At 42.5% G+C, this 18,720-nt stretch overlaps 1 protein-coding gene across 7 annotated transcripts in view; it reads right to left on the reverse strand.

Moving 5' to 3' along the window:
- Window positions 1-18,720, reverse strand: part of trio (trio Rho guanine nucleotide exchange factor) — a 69,467-nt gene that overhangs the window by 7,434 nt on the left and 43,313 nt on the right. For 5 of the 7 annotated variants that reach the window (XM_089598268.1, XM_089598265.1, XM_089598267.1 and 2 more), the window contains 9 exons: window positions 7,853-7,925; window positions 4,590-5,061; window positions 3,951-4,049; window positions 3,461-3,873; window positions 3,227-3,386; window positions 2,750-2,977; window positions 2,298-2,486; window positions 1,659-1,945; window positions 1,437-1,466 (listed from right to left, as the gene is read on the reverse strand). In XM_089598268.1, coding sequence (XP_089454394.1) covers window positions 1,437-1,466; window positions 1,659-1,945; window positions 2,298-2,486; window positions 2,750-2,977; window positions 3,227-3,386; window positions 3,461-3,873; window positions 3,951-4,049; window positions 4,590-5,061; window positions 7,853-7,925 — 1,951 coding nt within the window. Of the gene's footprint in view, window positions 1-930; window positions 934-1,436; window positions 1,467-1,658; window positions 1,946-2,297; window positions 2,487-2,749; window positions 2,978-3,226; window positions 3,387-3,460; window positions 3,874-3,950; window positions 4,050-4,589; window positions 5,068-7,852; window positions 7,926-18,720 lie in introns of all 7 variants that reach the window. The other 2 variants (XM_089598269.1, XM_089598266.1) reach the window with 2 other exon arrangements.

Raw genomic sequence — 18,720 nt, forward strand, 5'->3', positions numbered from 1 at the left:
CAAAAATTAAAACTTTTAGTCTTTGAATGGTAAAGTACAGTTAAACTTATATTTTTATCTAAATCTTCTAAAAAATGCAAGTTGTTCCTTCTAGAAGTTTCAGCAATTTTTTCCCGGAAAATTGGTGTGTGTGTGTGTGTGTGTGTGTGTGTAGGGGTGGGTTGGTGTGCTTTACTCTACATGAGTAAAGAGCGTTATTGTTTTTTCTTAATTCTAAGACTGACGTTGTAAGACAAAATTTTGGATAGGATTTAGTTGAATATGTAAGACAAATATTGAAAGGGGTAAAGTACAGACTCACTCGAAAAGGGAAGGGTTGACTACTATAGTTTGTATCTACATGTTATTAAATTTTGTCTTCAGAAATTTAGGAATTAAAGTAAAAAAGGGGGAAAAGGGGGTAAATGATTAGTTTGATTTTTTGCATAAAGAGCGTGGGGGGCAGGGGTTTCACAAGGCGACTACACTTGCCGTTGCTTACAGTGGTATATCATATATGGATATATACATATATATATATATATCGTTATCTTTTTATAAAATATACAAAAATATGTCGGAACGACGACTATTCACAGATCGAGCGTTAGAGACTAGAGTGTAGTCGAGTAGCAGTTATGTATATAAGAGCTGTCTTAATATTTTGTTCTTGTAGTGTCCATCCTTAATAGTTAGCTATTAATCATTAATTTGTATTACTTTGTCCTTAAGGGAATGTGAAATACTGCATAAGATTTTTATTTTATCAATATTCGTGTCACCGGCATAAGTAATTCCCACATTATTTTCCTTCTTTTTATTAAATGCCTTTTAAGAGCTACTTGGCAATGAAATGAAAAATGCATAGATTGATGATTTTTGTTAATTTGATCATCTTAATTTTTGGAATGTTGATAAAATCGTCTCTGCATGTAGTGGACAGTTACACACGAGCTGCGGTTGAATATATTCATATCTGAATACAGAAAATATCATTTTCGAAAAAATATTGTTTCAACACAGAAACATACTTCCATCTCTTTAATAAAATAAGTGCTTAGGGCATGTGGCTTAGCGCACAAAAAGATACAGTCTGTATTCAGATATATTATAGTTTGTAAGCCTATGGTCGAAAGTTTTCAACAAGACACTTGCAGTTTGGCATTTTTTTTCAATTGTCATTAGTCATATGTGTGTATTATAATGAATATATATTTATCGCTTACGAGTATACATACAGTTTAAGTAGCGCAAAAATTTAGCAGGCAAAAAAAACAACAGTTTGTCATTAAGTAAGGAACAACAATTATAATGATAGTAGCAATAATAATAATAATAATAATAATAATTGTTATTATTATACAAATAGTAATAATAAATACGTAATAATAATAATAATAATAATAATAATAATATAAATAAGAAAACGAATATCGATAAAACATCAAAACTCTTACCAATACTGACACCCCTTAAAACATTTGATTCTGTCGAAAAGTTGTGTTAGATATTACTATGATATTAATTAAGTACTATTTGTTAAGAAAAAGAGAGCGAGAGAGACAGAAGGGATTAGAGATCAAACTGTCATCCATAGTTTGTAGGATTTTCGAAAATTTGAGTATTCTGATGGTTGGTGTGTTTGTATTGTGTATTTGAGCTTTTGAGAGCCAGCTTACAGTGGATCTTTGGTAAGTTCCTTTTGGTAGGCGATAGGCGACTGTATCGCTTTGAGAAAGTCGCGTTGCGTCTGTAGTATCGAGGTAATCGTATCGACCCATTCCTGGCGTCTCGGCAAATTATTTGCCGAGGTAGTGCTGCCGCTACCGCTGCCACTACTCGTGTCGTCGCTCGAGGTCGGGCAGCAGTTGCACGCGAAGCCGAGTCCAGGCTTGCGTGGATCCGTCGAGCGGATTATAAATTTCTCTGGGTCTTCCGGTGAATCCTCCAGACTCATTTTGTTCACCTGAGAAATAACAAAATTGATAGCGCATACAGATAACAAAGTCGACGTTTTTTGTACTCCGTTTTTTCCTTGTGTCTTTTTTTCTCTCGTCAAAGTTGTACACAAAGTTATATTTCTATAAGGCGGCTGACGTGTATTGAGCTCAAAAAAGTTGAAAAAACTTACTTGCGAGCTCGATTTCATCTAAACTAAAAAAACGCCGTTCATCTAAATCTCGTTAAAAGTTGTTTGAATCTTCGATAAAATTAAGTTTGAAATTATTTGACTCGAGTATGTTTTAAGAAAAATTGATTAGAGTTCAAGCTTGTGACAAGTTTTTTGTTCTCATATTTACATGGCAAGTAATAATCACCTGAATGTGAGCTTTGTATATGTAGGCGGGACTGGTGAATTGCGTTTTTTTACCGACCGCCTCGCTGAAGATGATATTTTGCTCAAACAGGAACACTTGCCATTCCCTTCCCCGGCTTGGTAGCGACGATAGCTCGGCAACCATTAGCGGCCCGTGTAGTAACAGCTTACCTTGCGCGGTTATTTTTCCCTGCACATCATAATTCATCCATGTAGCATAAAATTATTTAAGCGCAAGTACGTTTACATACATCTATATAAAATGCAGTGTTTTGTGTTTTGGTTTTTTGAAAAGTTTGTTTACAGAAATTTTATCCCAAAAAAAAAAAAAAAAAAAATTCCTAGAATAATTATTCATTTTATCTAATCACATGTCAAGGTGATGGCACTTATCTTGTTTACGTGCACGTAGCAACGAAAAGTCAAAAGGATCGAAAGAATGAAGGTACTAACGTCAAAGCCCTGCAATCTTCCAACGTCCATCATGTCGTTCGCGGCCTTGGGTATGACCCTCATGACGTGAGCCGCAGCTCTGAGGCCCTCGATCTCGGACTGTCGCTGCGTGCGCTCCGTAAGCCTGAGCGCCTCGCGCAACAGCAGTTGATACTTGGTTATCCTTTGAACCGGTTTGATCAACAGGTCGCAAAGCTGTAGCCGGTGGCCCAGCTTCTGTCTGAGTTCCTGTACGTTGGAAAAAACAATCCATATATATATATATATAACGTATTGTTCGAGCGCGGCGTCGTTATCATGGTCGAGTTTTCACATTTCAGATGATTCACGCGTGATAATAACAATTTATCGACAGCTGTGACAAGCGTGCGGCTGGCAATGTGTGCAGTAAGTCGTTACCATTAAATAAAGATTATAGTAGAGAGAGTAGGTTGTACAATGCGTATGGCGTGACAAGGTAAAAGCGCGTCGTCTTACCTCGAAGTACGTATCGCTGTACTCGGACACTATGTACTCGGATACGGGCTTGTTTTGACAGTAGACGACATACATGTGCAGCTTTCTCTCGTAGCGCTTGAACAGGGGCCCCAGCTCTTCGGGCCGCTCGAGGCAGTGTTCCAGAGATTTCAAGAAGCAGCTGTAGGCAAAGCATCGTCACAATCGTTACTTTCACGGCACAACGCAAATAGTTAACAGAAAAAAGGTACCGACTCTCTGTGCCACTCGTAAATGGCCTCGATGTTGCCAAAGACCATCTTGTCCTTGCCGCCCTTCAAATCCTCGGGCAGAGGTATTTCGGTGGCGGGATTCCGCATGAGCGCCATGTAACCTTCGATAATTTGACGGAGATCGTTGACGTAGTCGCGCTCGGTGTCGACGAGCTCGCGAATGACAAACTGCCGCTTGGCCAGGGCCGTAACCTCGGGGCCATCATCCCCCACGATCGGCGGTGGAGGCGGTGGTGGCGGCAACGACTCCTCGGCATCCTGCGACGAGACAGCGCTGTTTGCCGCTCCCGAGGGCGAGGGCGTGCTCGCGCTCGGCGAATCCACGCTCATCGCCGGCTGTGGCTGCTGCTGGAAGACGCTACTGCTGTTGCGCTCCCGTTTTTCCGTGTGCTGCTCCTAATTGGGTGGAACACCAAAAAATCGGTTAAATTGTCGAGCGGCCTCGGATGGATTGCCAATGTGTATACACGTACCATGCGCTCCTTGACGATCTGCTCGATCTCGGCGATGTCGGCGCTCGTCGTCGTGCCCACCGTGGCGTCGAGCGGCTTCATCGCTCCGGGCTCGCTCGTCTGCGAACAATCGAAACAACAGAAGCACGCTTTAATCGCGTCCAAAAGTGCGGTCGCGGTCAGCTTGGCCGCCGGTATGAACGACGAAGATAACGATGCCACCGACGCCACCGAGCGCCTAGCGGAATCAACCGTACTATGCACGGAGGTTCGCATGTCGACCGCGCGAGCACCTCCTCGTTATCATCGATACAACTGCAATGCTGTGCGCCACAGCGTCTCTCTCACTACTTAGGTAATGCTTATCGGGCCAAGCTGGCCGACCAACTGACAACCTCTCCGTCTATACCTATACATGTACGTACGGTCGTTAAGCGGTGACCAATCCTGCATTCGGTTAACGACCGTGTATATGTGAGTATACAGGTATCATTGTGTGCTGGATATAAGTATGTATTATACAATGCCGGCCCGTGCCCGAGGATATGGTTTTTCTGTTCTCCCTCCACAGTATAAAATAGTGATAGAACCGCCACAGTGATCATTGATAAATTACGATGATAAAAGGCCAGGTCGTGTGTGTATATAACATGTACTCACGAGGAGTTTGCCGGGCAGCTCGTCGTCGGGGTTGGCGGGCGGGCCGGTAGCGAGCATGGGCTCGGCGATGGGCTTCATGGGCGGCGGGAGCTCGAGCTGCTCGTCCTCGGCGTCCTCGGCGCCGTTCTGCTGGCCCGAGCCGTTGTCCTCGGCGCCGCTGTCCACCGCACCAGGTGCCGGGGGTTCCTCGGCGTCGCTAGTCTGCCGGGGCGCCGGTGATGCCGAGCTCGTTGCTCGCGGGGTGGCTGTACCGCTCGGGGCTGACTTTGATCCCGGGCCGGATGGGGTCGCCAGACTGCCGGGGGCCTTGTCGCTCGAGCCGGACGACGGCAGCTTGAACAGCTTGTCCAGGCCGCTGCTCTTCTTGGCCGAGCTCGGGGGTGGCGGGGGTGGCGGCGGCGGGGGCCGCTCCGACGACTTGTCGACCTTGCTCTGGCTCAGCTTTCGCAGAGGTGGCGGCAGCCACTTGCGCCTGTATTAGGCGTTTTCAGACAAACAAACGACATTTCAGACGACCAAGTGCAGATTAGGGAAGGAGAGGGGGGGGGGAGAGAGTGCTCCAAATATTGACTGTACACGTGTTTTACAAGGGAGCGCCTATTATTTACGCATCAGGCAGAAAGATGGTGGGTGTACGATGATTGCACGCGTGCATTGCCGTGTTGGGTGTGATGGGTAAGACCGGCGAATATCGAGCCCGTCGGTATCGAGTTTCCGCGTGACAGGACTGCCAAGTGCTCGGTCGTCGCACGCAGCTGTCACGAGCGCGTCTGCTCCCCGGCTTCTCGCTGGTCTAAAAATGGCCGTGGGGGTTACACTGCTCTTTATGTGTTCCGCGTATATTATGACGCGGGTGTATTTATTTGCGCAGTTCCTCGAAAAATTACTCGTTGCGTGGTTGAAAAAAAAAAAAAAGTTATTTGAACTCGACGAATCTCCAGCAAGTTTCCGTTGAAAGAATATGACAAAGCTGAAAGGCGGTTTTTTTCCTAATTGAGGAAAAATTAATGACTTAAACACGATTTTTCTCGCTCGTCGCACGGCATAACCGACAAAATAACGCCCGAGATAATATAAGGCCTGCCATGCAGTTATTCCAAAGACATACAAAAACATTGTATTATAATTATTTGTACAATCACGTAACAGGCACTTTTTACGGGATGGCTCACACGTGTACTTCTCATACGCAACAACTTGAGAGATCGAAACTACGCAGATTATTATGTACATTTGATAAGTTTGCAATTTCGGAATCCAAGGTGATCGATGCATTATTTTTTTTATCCGTGATTACTCATACGGGAGTTCAAATCCTGGCATTTGAATGGATTGCTATCGGTGCCATTTTTTTTCAAAAATAAAAAATACAATACGCGCACAGTGCGAAATAACACCTTTAGTTGGACAAAAAGTGAACGCTGCTCGGTACAACGCTCTTGTTTGACGACGAAAATTCTTAAAGTATATATTATAATTTTACCGATTTGATCGGAGGGTTATTTTTTCATTCGCGAAAGAAAGGAAAAAGAATTTCATTTATTTCAATGGCCACGTATAAAAATATAGGCATCGCGTGTGATATCGGAAAACAATGTAAGAGAATTTCCAACGGCACCCCAGAATAGACCTGCTCTGCGTGTGTACGTACCCTACACCATACACATATGCAACGTGCAGGAAAATTCTATTAAAAAGGCCGGGGAGCAGTATAACAATCGTCTCTCTGAAATGGACGAGGCACCCTCCGAGCCGGAACAGCGGAGTTATTGGACCGGAAATTGAATTAAATCGTCCCATCTTTTCGTTCGAGGCGACAAAAAACGAGAGAATATTATAATCTTTTCTTTCACCCGCGCACACTCGATCGCACAAGTTGGCGCGCGCATATAAGTATACAAATATGCGTATTATTGTTTTTAGTATCACCCAACGAGCATCAATTTGCACGCATTGTCGGACGACATTATATTATTGCAGTTTTTCCTCCCCATTGTCAAGGCTCTTTTTTTTTTTTTTTTTTTTTTCTTCCTGCACGTACAGGTACGGGAGGTACTCTTCGTGTATACTTGTACCCTTTGCGTGTTATTTTTTCTACCGTACAGAAGGCACACCTATGCGTCCCTCATCCGGGCTGTAGGAGTATATCGCGCTCGGGCGTCTCTGGAGAGGAAATTACAGCTCGTGACGGCCAAGCGCTTTTTCTCGCTTTCTGCATCCTATGTGCGCGCGATGGCTGGACCGGAAGTGCAAAAAAGTATTTGGACCGATGCACGCGATACAGACGTTGGGGCAAGTGAGAAACGAGATTTAAATGTTTACACCGGCATCGTTCGCAACGGGATTATATTGGAGCGGATGTGTGTCACGAGCAGCAGCAGCGCAAATGTGTGCCGTTGGTCTCCCGCAGTGGCAGTATTTTCGGCGCGGGAGGCCCCCCCGAAATCACACTGCTTTACTTTCGCGCTGCAGTTGACTCGCCGCGGCAGAGATGAATTCATTTTAACTTTTCGTTAACCCGATCCCATACGCCCTCGAGCGCACGTCTAATTGGAAAAGTTTTCAATTTTTTTTGTCCCCCTCCAAGATTATGCACACCGTGAGAAAAGTAAACTTCTTTGCGTTTGATTCAGCGAGTTGAATGAAAAACTCTGCCAACCGGCGCGCCTATAATTGGCGGAACGGGAGCGAGTGACTTTTTAGGTATATATCCGCAGCGCGCGTCGGTGGAGCTCCTCTCGACCGAGTAATTAATTGTATTCCGAAAATCTCTCGGTACAAATTCCCCTTGTTTTTTTTGCTCTCTTGATTTAGCACTCGGTTCGGCGCTTCCACTTATTGTACTTTTGCAAGAGCGAGATTTTTTTTTTTTTTTTTTTTTTTACCGCGGTTCCACACTGAGGTGCATAACGTGACGAGGGGAGGAGAAATGAAAATCAAGCGTTGCACTGTACTTTAATGCGATCTACTCTCAAATTGGTCGCACGACGCAAACGAGCCATTTCATTTTAGCGAGCAAATAATTTTCCAGTTGGAAAACTAAATTTAAAAAGGTAAAATAATGTTACGCGAGCAACAACACGCGGGTATATGCCGCGCCAAAAGATAAAGCTCCCATGTAAGAGTAGGTATTATGTGTACGACATTATATTATATATTATATTGTAACGAGCAACAGCGCGTTGGAGCGAAAAACTACAGTGAAAGTAAATATAGCGCTGGAGGTGAAAATTACGCGTGGTGATATATTATTGTGGACTTACCCGCTGAAGCCGCGTCTCTTGTTACCGGGAGAGCTTGTGTTGGCGGCTCCGCATCCGTCGCTCCCGATGATTTCTGAAACAGACAATGGCAGGGAGACGGTGAATTTTTGCATCTAAATCATCGATACAGTACGCGCGAGAAAGTAATTATTTTGGCTAATGCATACTATATATACAGTGCGCGGCTCTTACTTAATTGTTATAAATACTGTGTACTCGAAAAGTTTGGGATGTGTTGCACAAATTTAATGCCGAGACGCGAGAAACTGAGACTGAATTAAGAGGCCTCGTCGGCACTTGTTGGGGGATACGATGCGCGCTGCTCCGTCGCGGAGTGGATAACGATGAGTCAATCGAGCATACCGTGCAACAAGTCGACTGGATTAGCGAGAATAGTGTATAAGGTATTGAAAATATTTTCTTGTTTGGTTTGGCTATCCGCGCCGTGTTTCCTTCTCGCGGCTCTCGCGCGCAATATATACTTCATCCAAGTAGGCTAAACACACACACATACGCACACGTAGTGGGTACACCGAATGCGCGGAAAACACCTCCTCGAGGAGAATGTCAGAATTATAATCATGTTTTCTTTTAGATTAGGTGCAGTAACGTTGGCTTTTACTTTTACGCGATGAAAAAAAAAAAAAAAAAAAAAGTTATGTACATTCACGGTTGCACGCAATACCCTCGTTTAAACGAACAAATGAACAAACAGAGTCACGTACACGCATGTCTTTCAAATGCACATGGTTTGATACGTAAATTCACGTTACCTTTAATTTAATTTTTTTTTTCTTCCCATGGTGTAAAAATAAGGGATTTAACTGAATCTTGTATGTATTGAGTATGTAAATAATCTACCATCGATTCACTGACAGAGTATATCATCGGAAACGAGCGCGTATAACGAAGGGAAACCGGCAAAACGCGTGCCACAACAGAAGCAATAGTATCCGGTTAGCCCGCAAGAATTGAGCTCAGGCCTCGTTTTGATATTCATCACCACCGCGTCGTCGGGTAGTATTTAATAAAAGGCGACGTGCACGCGAGCATATACGTTTAATATATTCGCAATTAGTCAAGTCGCTCACGCGGGGCTAAGCTTCGCTACGCCCACCCGTAATTCGATAAAGTCTCGAACAATATGGCGAGCAGAAAGGAGATTCTTTTGTCTCTGTTTTCCCATCCGGATTTTCTTGCCTTGCTTATCCAGCCTCCCTCGGAGCCAACTCCGTTATTCTCCCCGTCCGTAGGTAACCCCCCCTCCCTCTCTCGAGTGAATTTCGTTATCTTTTCCGTCATCCGTGATAACTCCTCTCGAGGCTGCTGCTTTCCTGCCGCTACTGCTCGCGTGTGTCTTATTTGCTTCCAGAAAAAGAGGAGAACAAAAATCTTCAAGTCAACCTACTTTTTCGCTTGACGCACACATACTCACTCGCTCTTTTTCCGATGGTAAAATAGCGAGAGATAAAAGTGCCAGCAACAATAAGCTCGTTGCTTTTAATCGTGGTATATTTTACCTAGTCCCAACACATCCAAATGCCGAATAGGTGTGTGGTATTGAAAAATTTTTTCCAAACGAGTCGAGGGTAAGTAAAAGCGTTGAGAGATGAAAAAAAAAAAAAGAAAGAAAGAAAAAAAATAGAGAGAAAGAAAAAGTAAAATATAACAAACGCGTCACGAAACGAAGACAAGCTCTCGTTGCGAAAAAAAGCACTTCATTTCTAGATGGCAGGGATAATGTTCTGAAACCGACGTTGAAACGCTTATAATTTCAAGAAAGGATATAAAAAACTTGAGCTCGCAGAACCGAGAGGCAAATTCTTTTTTTTTTTTTTTTTTTTTTTTTTTTTTATTGTGAGTATGTCAAACGTGGCGTAGAGAAAAAAATAACGCACCAACAGAGCAGAAAACTACCGAGACGTTGAGCTTGCAATACCACCTGATAAATAATTTCTTCTCGAGCTCCTACACTTTCACACGTAGACGAACTGTTGTTGCGAGATAGTACAAGGAGATATTTTTGTCTTACGTAATCGCACTTTTCCTATGATTTGATTGCCAGTGAAGTTCCATTTATTTGATAGGTGCTGATCCGATGATGAAAATTTATAACGAAGCCTCGATTTTGCTAAAAGTGTACATAGGTGGGTACTACTAAAACTTGAAAAATAGGATAAAGACCGTGGCGGGTCGTCAATATTCCAGACATGCACACGCGGATCATTTAAAAAGAATTTTGTAAAAAGGCGAGGAAAGACAAGCCAGAAAGCGACCGTTAGCTCCCTTCTCTGTGCGAACTATTGTACAGTATATCCACGTTTGCGAAGAAATAGTTTCGATTCTTCGGTATACCGTAGAAGCAGAAATGCGCGCTCAAGTAGAAATGCTTGAAAAGTACATGAAAGCTTTGTTCTTGGTACACACGCTTTCTCAAATATTTTATTGTTTTACCGCGGTTGATAACGTAATTACGAAATGTTTACCAATAAATGTGTCGGTCGTCCGTTTCATTAAAATTTGAAGCATGCGTATCACGAACTAAAGTAATTTTAACAATATAAAACCGCTTAGATATTGTTAATTAGTTGTTTTCTCGGTAAATGTTACGACCATAACGAAGCTACCGAATAAATCGATACGTTCACAGATTTATACGTTCCTCTAATCGCATTTTCTTTCATATCTGTGGAAAAATACACCTTAATTTGACATTGACCATTTTACAGGGTTACCAATGTATTATACGGTTACCTCATAAAGTTAACTCCGCTAATGCTTTATTCTTTAATTGAGAAATTTTTTAACAATAGTACAGTGAGAGAGAGAGAGGGGGGGAAGAAAAGATGCGGCTTTCAGTGTTAAAGACTGATCGCAAAGTTAAAAGTAACCCATTTGAATAGCCTCTGTAGCCCCAATTGACACGGACGGACGATTGTGGGTCATTCGGTGAAAAATACAATTTCAACGTCAATTTGGTCATTAAAGTATTTAATTTTTATTACGCGTATGAAAAAGGGAGAGATATAGGGACGTACTTGGTTTGATATTTAATTAGACTGAAAAGCGTCAATTAAAATGATAAAAGGTAGCAAGTAAGTAATTAAGCCTCGCGTATCTTTTCCCTTAATAAATTTATCGATTTCACGGAGGCACTTACATTCATGACTGTTAAAGTAGGTGCGATAAAAGTAGTGCTCATTTTAAAGGCTGAACGAAAAAATAGTCACATTGAAGGGGTTGGCTGTCTGATCGTTGAAACCTCAAAATATCTTTGGAAAATAAAGTTTCATGGGGCCAACAAATTTTTCTCCAACCTAGTATGAAGCCAGCCAAAGGGCCAATTTGAGAAATTAATTTTTATTAGCGGTCACCGTGCAAAAGAGAATAAATAAATAAAAAATGACGTTTAGCGTAGTGGCGAGAGTATGATTATTAATAGATAGCGTCAGGATAAGGGAAAGAAAATTCTCGAGAGCATTTGAAAAAATTGGATCAGGTGATAGCTGTGATCCGCAGGATGGAGCTCTTATTTTAGGTAAAAAGGGAAAAACGGCCAGGTAGTCGAGATGTTTGAAAAAAAGTTGCAGCACTAGCGAGAAAAGTGAGAGGTAAATGTGGAGTCAACTTATCCGTTCACTCTTACTCCACGCCCATCAACGATTTATTTTTTATTTCCCTCTTTTTTTGCAAATAGCTTTTATACTTTTAACTTTTTAAAGCATAAAATCTTTCAAGCCATATACAAACAACGATGTACCTATGCGCTAGTGGCGTGTATTATATTAATCTTTTGCAAAATATACATTCTATGATGTATAATTATTATAAACTCGACACTCGACGCAGATCGAGAAAGTAGCTAATAAATAAAAGGTAACAATGGTGTACAGGGCGTTGGATGCACTACTCTTTAACCTGATGGTATCAGCGAATTGACCCCGTATCAAATGAAAATCCCGATGAATATTTACATTAAAAGCTGTATCGGTTGTGTATATTTACATGTACTCTTGAGCTGCGCCGAGCAAATAATATTAAAACATGTACATGCATGCGTACCATAGCACTCGTTGTAGATCTGCTGGGATCACATCATTTTATTACATTTTCATAGGAAAAGAATAAAATAATATTTAAGGAAAAATAAGGACAATCGATAGCTTAAACCCAAGCTTTGAAAACTCGTAGGTATTTTCGAATGAAAACTATCAAGTATACACATATTGGTCATTCTAATTCTCAGAGCAATATTCGGATGGTTTTTGTTAAACGATTTCCGGGTATGGGCTTCCATCGACATTCAAATTTCAACTGCGGTTGTCTCTACACCGTCTAAAACGGGATTACCGCCATGATCGCATATTGTACCCCCTATATGTGTACATATATACACGAAAACGAGCATACATTTAATAGGTGTATATACGTATATAGTCGTCGTTATACCATTGCCACTTGTAATTTCCCCTGTTGCGCGTCCTTAATTTGAATTCGCGCTCGTGGCACCCCAACCATCATCACCACCCACGTATATCATAATACGCGTAGATGTCATAGAGGGGGGTTCAGCCCCCCCCCCCTATGAGCACCAACGCCCTACACACTCGCGGTCGGTCTATGTAATTTGTGTTTGCATCTACATCGATGCCCGTGTTGCTAAATTACTTTCTTCGACTTTTTACCTTTACCTCGTGTATAACCATTAGCGTGACTTTAATCCACAATAGCTCGATATTACGCATTTGTAACATTACATTGATCAACGTGATTTTACGTCAAAGTGCTATACATAGTTACGTATTTGCGAAGGTAGAATCAAAGTGTCAAAGGGGAGAGGGATGATCGTAAGCTCGGATTTTACGCGCCGCAGCGGTGCAGATGTGATAGAGACGAAATGACAACTGGCTCTATAAGAATGTTGTGACCAGAAACTGCTGTTGCTCTCTCACACCGTATAACAGAGTGCGCATGTATATACCTACATCAGGCTTTCCTGTACCCATTGTGGTACACGCGCGTACATTACAAGTATAATGTGCTGACGCGGTGAATAACCAAGGGTAATTTATAATGGAGCGCGTGGGCGTTGAAAGTTCACCGTTCCTGCGGATGAGCGAATGAGACGCTCGAGCGAGCCGGAGATCTCTCCTTTCCCGACTTTATATTCACTGCTTTTCCAGCCCACAGTCGTCCTCTCGATTCATTTCAACATATATATGCCCATACTTTTATTATTGTTGTTGTCGCAACATACTTGAGAAACTGTACACTTGAAAAGAAAAAAAAAAAAAAAAAGCTGCGGCGCACTAGATGTACAGATGGATATTGTATCCTCACGGGTGCAGCGGTGGCTGCTTAAATTTTATATTTTCCCGATAATCTAGCGACTTTCGCCGAGAAACCCCATTAAATCCTCGATTGAGCAGCAAGTCGGTCGACGATTAAATTTTAATCAGCCTAATTTCACGGGCTCGATGCAGACGGCTGCGACATCGATCGAGCCGTGTCCACGCGTATATATGTATCTGTACACCCGTAGAGATTAACCGTGCCCTGCCCGGCACTCCCCGGCGCCCTCCTCCGGTCCTTCTCGCTCTATTTCTCTCCAAGGGAGGAATAAACACGGCGGTGCGCGCCCTCATTGCATTATATACGCTCCTTCGATTTCAATTTTAATACAATTTAACGACGAAATCAAGTTGCCGATATGGGCAAACACCTCCAGGAGATAAAGAGAGAGAGAGAGAGAGGGCGTGTGTATACATGTGCCCTATATATCGTACATAGGCGAGACTATCGGAGCGCGATAAGCAGCGCGATGATTCATCGGGAAACGAATTTCGAGCCCATTAGCATATTGTTAACCACCCTCTCCTACCCTAGTTACCCCCCCCCTCCGCCCCATTTGGGATCATTTGTCACTGATGATCGATCAGAGCCATCAGCTTGAGCCTCGCGAACTGGGCGCACCGAGCCAAAGGGGACCGATCCACCCCTTTTCTCTCTTCCCTCCGTCTTGATCAATTTCTTTTCGATTTGCATTCAAGCGTGTGTAGCTGCTTACACAATGGCACATATATATATATACCTACGCTCGAATAAAACGATCGGGCATCATGGATAAAAAAAGAAAAACCCCACGGTAAAAAGTTAAATCGTGCAATATATTATTCTTGCGCGTTACGTAAGACAAGCTGCATGGAATTCATCGAGAGCGCGCGTAAAAATATGCGCGAGATAACGACACCAGCCGGTATACTTTATATACATACATACACCTTGTTGTACTGCCTACGTGAGAGCTCGAAAGAATCATCTCGTATCTGCATGCAAACGCGTACTTGCTAAATTACTTACTTGTACTCATTATCATTTTGTTGTGCTTTTATTCTACAGTGAGAGGCGTCCGTCCGAGTTAAATTAACTTGACACTGAATAATGTTACCATTAACGCAATTACGTATATAGGAATACGTTTGTCTGAAAAATCGTGCTAATTGGTGGGTATACAGCACCGTATGTGCGTATATAATATACGTATGGGTATTGTTTACGAGGAATGGGCCGAGGTGATTAATCGAAATAACGCGAACTCTCGTTGTATAAATAATTTATCGGCAACGCGCATAGGTGCACATATTGTTACATATACAAGATACGTATTATGATTAATATAATACATATGTGTGTGTGTGCAGATGAAATCAAAAAAGTCAAGTATACGCATGCAATATACACACGTATAGGTGCAGGTATACGTGTTTGATATTTGCACTTTCTTCCGAGTATGTACTCATACTCGAGGAAAAACCATGGTCCGGCAAATGCCCCCGGCAAAACTGCTTACATTTCAAACGCAGCCCTGATTCAATTGAGCGCAAGATTTTTTTTTTTTTTTTTTTTTTTTTTTTTAATGGTAAACTGCATAAACAAAACATGGAGTGGGTCGTGGTGGTTGCATGCATCTATGCGCGCGTGTACGTATTAAGTACACCTTTACAAAACGTATGGTAAGTATATATACAATGTACATATTATAAGAGACGAGAAAAGAGGAGTACAGAGAGGGAATGCAGGAGGAAGCGCAACGCAGTCGCGAGTGTAGCTTTAAGGCTCGCGTATCCGGTCTTTGGCGGGATGAGACTCTTAAGGAACCCCATCACCGACGAGCAGCCGAGACACACTCTCCAATTTTTATTTGCCGCACGCGTGTTGGGACTCTTTAAACAACAAGTATACTCTCGCCTCTGCTTACACTCCCTCTCGCTTTTTTTTTTTTTTTTTTTTTTTTTTTTTTTTTTTTTTTTTTTTTTCCATACCCGCGGTGGCTTGCTGCAGGCGACGCCCTTGCACGAGCCTTGCACCTTTTTACAGGCTTACTGTGCCAACACCACCTAAGCTCGGGGCAAACCGATGCGATACACGTGCATAAATCTACTTACAAGCTTTGTCTTTGGAGGAATGATTACAATAATCCTCCTATTGGTTTTTGTCTCCAATCACATTATCGTGTAATTACAATAGATACTGTGCATGGTTGATTATCTTCTCGTTTTTTGGGATCATCATGAACTCAACTGCCAAAAATGTTCAACCGCGCGACTCATGAATCCATGATAATCCGATACCCATCTCAGCAAGATCAAATATAAATATGACCTTCTTTTTATTGGTTCTGTGCCTTGAAAAAATTCTCTGGAGCACAGATGGCGACAATAATGTGTGCTTCAGCGAAAAGGGGCATCGCAGCAGCATAAATTTAAAAAAGGAAACGAGTGGCATTGAATTGGTTTTTGTACCTCCCCCCCCCCCCGATTTTAAGGGCCCTCTGAAACTAATTTGGAACGATTTTCCTTTTTTTTCCTTTCTTTCGCTTTTGCTTTTTTAAGAACGATATAAATACACCCTGCAATGTAGGTATGGTTTCCTCCAAGAATCGTGACGGGTATATTCTTACGGTTTGCCAAAAAAAAAGAAAAGAAAAAGCTTCGATGGTATACTAATGGTTTTTTTATTTTTTTTAAATAAAGACTCAATTACATGTGTTAACATCGGTAAATACAGCCTTTCCATACGTAAGTACTTATAATATAATACAACATGTGGGATAACGCAAGTCATCGATCATAGTTTCCAACGTCATGGTGTACCTATATATCTTGACGTTGAAACGTACACCAAGCGCGAAAGGTTGAGGGTTTGCAGCCAAAGGAGGGTGAGCGAAAAGGGGGGGAAAAAAAAAGAAGCGTCCAAGAGCACGAGAGCATCTGCAAGCTTATTTATAAACACACGGGTATATTATACAGCCAAGGTCGATTAGTCATTGAAAATGAAGCTCATGACCATAAAGAAAAAAAAAAAAAAAACTCTCCGCGCGGTAATCGCAGCCATGGCTTTAAAGCTCGCACGAGTGAATTTAAAGCGCATGCACGTATAGATAATACTCGAGTACAACCCATTGGATGAACATCGGTTTCACGCGTTCACTTTTCGACTTCCGAGTCCAGTGGATTGACCACCCTCCCCCCCCTCCTGCCCATGAGTTTCCTTCACGCACGTGCGTGGCGTACCTTATACACTCGCGCGCTATGCCATCCATTCCTGATCAGTTGTTTATACCCCAGTGCGGAAGAAATAAGAGCTTTATAGAGGTTATCAAGTATAAAAGTATCCATTCGGCCATTGAATCAGATTGATTCGAATTTGTAACGCTGGGGCTGATGTTAGTTGTTCTTTTGGCACGAAGCTGTCAACTTGCGCTTATCTTGTCACCGGCCTGTTCGCTATATTAATTTGTTGAGGCGCTGCTCTTACACTTATTGCGTAAAGGTGCGCTATAAATATGTACAAATACCCAATAGTGACCATTCGAGTGATATTACAGCGATATAAATAACGCTATATAAATAGGATTCGAAATGACGTTTGGACGTTTCGGTCGACTTTGCGTGGTTACATTGTCTTTGCGCTCGTGTCTCGTTTCGAATGAATGGATCTTTTAACGCGAATGGCTCTATTCATCGCAGAGCAGTGCAGAAGCAGAGATCGTAGTATTATGCGTCGAGGAATCCTTATGTAACATATATATACAGATAATAATATATACAATTGCCCGGGTATTTTTCATGTTCAAGCGGACGAAAACATATAATCCGGTGATGTGCGACACCCTCAGCTACGAACAAAGTACCTAATAGTTACGAGCAAGCCTCTTTATTGGCAACTTAACGAGTGAAACCCGGTACTAATTTGTCCAGTGGATATACTAACTTATACCGATTACAGTGACGTTATTCCGGCTTCCACCGGGGACGATAAAATTACGGCGATCAGAAGTTGTTTCACGTTCGTATGGTCACCTGCTACTCCCATTATCTCCCGCATCGCGATACGCGCGTTGGCCTTGGAAAGTTGGGCGCGAACGAATACAATCGACAGTGGCCATTTGTCATTCCATCCGCGGAGGAGGAATTACCATGTAATAATCCAACATGGTTATCGGTGCCCCGAGAAAATGTGTAAAAGCCATTTGCACCGGACAATCGAGTGGTTGGGCGCGAGCGAGCAGAAACGTTCGACTCCTCCTCGCGGCTCCGCCGATAATGAATACGTTAGCCTCGAGACAATTATACACGTTTTGGCACAAATAGAGCTCGCCCTCGTGACTCTGACTGCGTATGTGTTAGGTACGTATACACATGTATATATTAACGCGCAAGCATAATGTAATACGTATACACATACCCCCCTACGACACTCCTTCCTACTCTTCCGCATTTAGCTTCTTTTCACGCTTTTTCTTTCCTCCATACTACTTTTGCTTTTTCTTCTTCTACTCTGGGCGTAAAATAGTTATACCTACATACCAAAGATAGTACGAGATAAAGAGGCAAGTTCGAGGACTGTATATATATTATATACTTTGCATCTCAAAAGTTTTCTTTCGTATACAAGTACTCGGGCGTTCGGGCCGATCGGTAATTTTAGAACGGAATGTGCGCGCGTGCATCTATGCGCGTGGAGTACAGATTTTTCAAAGATTTCCATCGAGCTTTTCCCAAATGACTCGGCGCATCGTGCAGCGTCCATCATTTGTTTATTTCGGGTAACGCGTTTGCGCGAGTAAAAAAAAAGAAAAAAAAAAAAAGTTTGGATACAGAGAACAAAGATGGGCGCCGGAGGAGCGCTGAAGTACAGATCGAGTGTTGGGAAGATTTTACTTCCGCTACAATTTGGATTGAAATAGCTTGGCTGGCGAAACAAGTAGAAGAGAACCTCTCGTATGAATCATTCGTGGCATCGCTGCGGTGTATATAATGCTTATTTTATTATTGCGAGACGCATTACGATTGTATACTACGATGAAACTCAAAGTTTTACCACCAACTGTTATTTCGAATCTTGATGCTATACTTTACATGGACTTTCCTCCCGCGCCAATAATAATAATAATAGTAATTTCAATTTTGTTTCTTTGTCGGCTGTTGTATGGTTTGAATTGAAATACAAAAGTAGCGCGATGTATTAATTATTAATAGACTCGAGCACACATTAGGCGCGTAGTCGTAACGTTTGAACAGGTGAGGGATCGTCGGTGTGGTGTAAGTAGGTACTTGCTCGTGAAAAATAAAAACATGGGCTCGACGCGTCGAAGACCAGCTGGGAAAACACCGGAGGAACGAAAACAGTAGAGGCTGTGCCACATTGTTGTAGATTCGTATACTTTCGTATGCACAATATTAATATTCGATCGAGGGTCCCGTTTCAGGCTCTCCTCGCGAGGGAAAAAATAACAACAAACAACGCGGATATGCGTATTGCGTAGTCGATATCGATTGCAATTTACCTGTTCCATCCCTGGGCAA

Source organism: Copidosoma floridanum, unplaced genomic scaffold, assembly GCF_036245765.1.
Source record: "Copidosoma floridanum isolate Cflo_tuat_1 unplaced genomic scaffold, Cflo_Japanese_pri ptg000006l, whole genome shotgun sequence".
In the NCBI taxonomy this organism is placed as follows: domain Eukaryota; kingdom Metazoa; phylum Arthropoda; class Insecta; order Hymenoptera; family Encyrtidae; genus Copidosoma; species Copidosoma floridanum.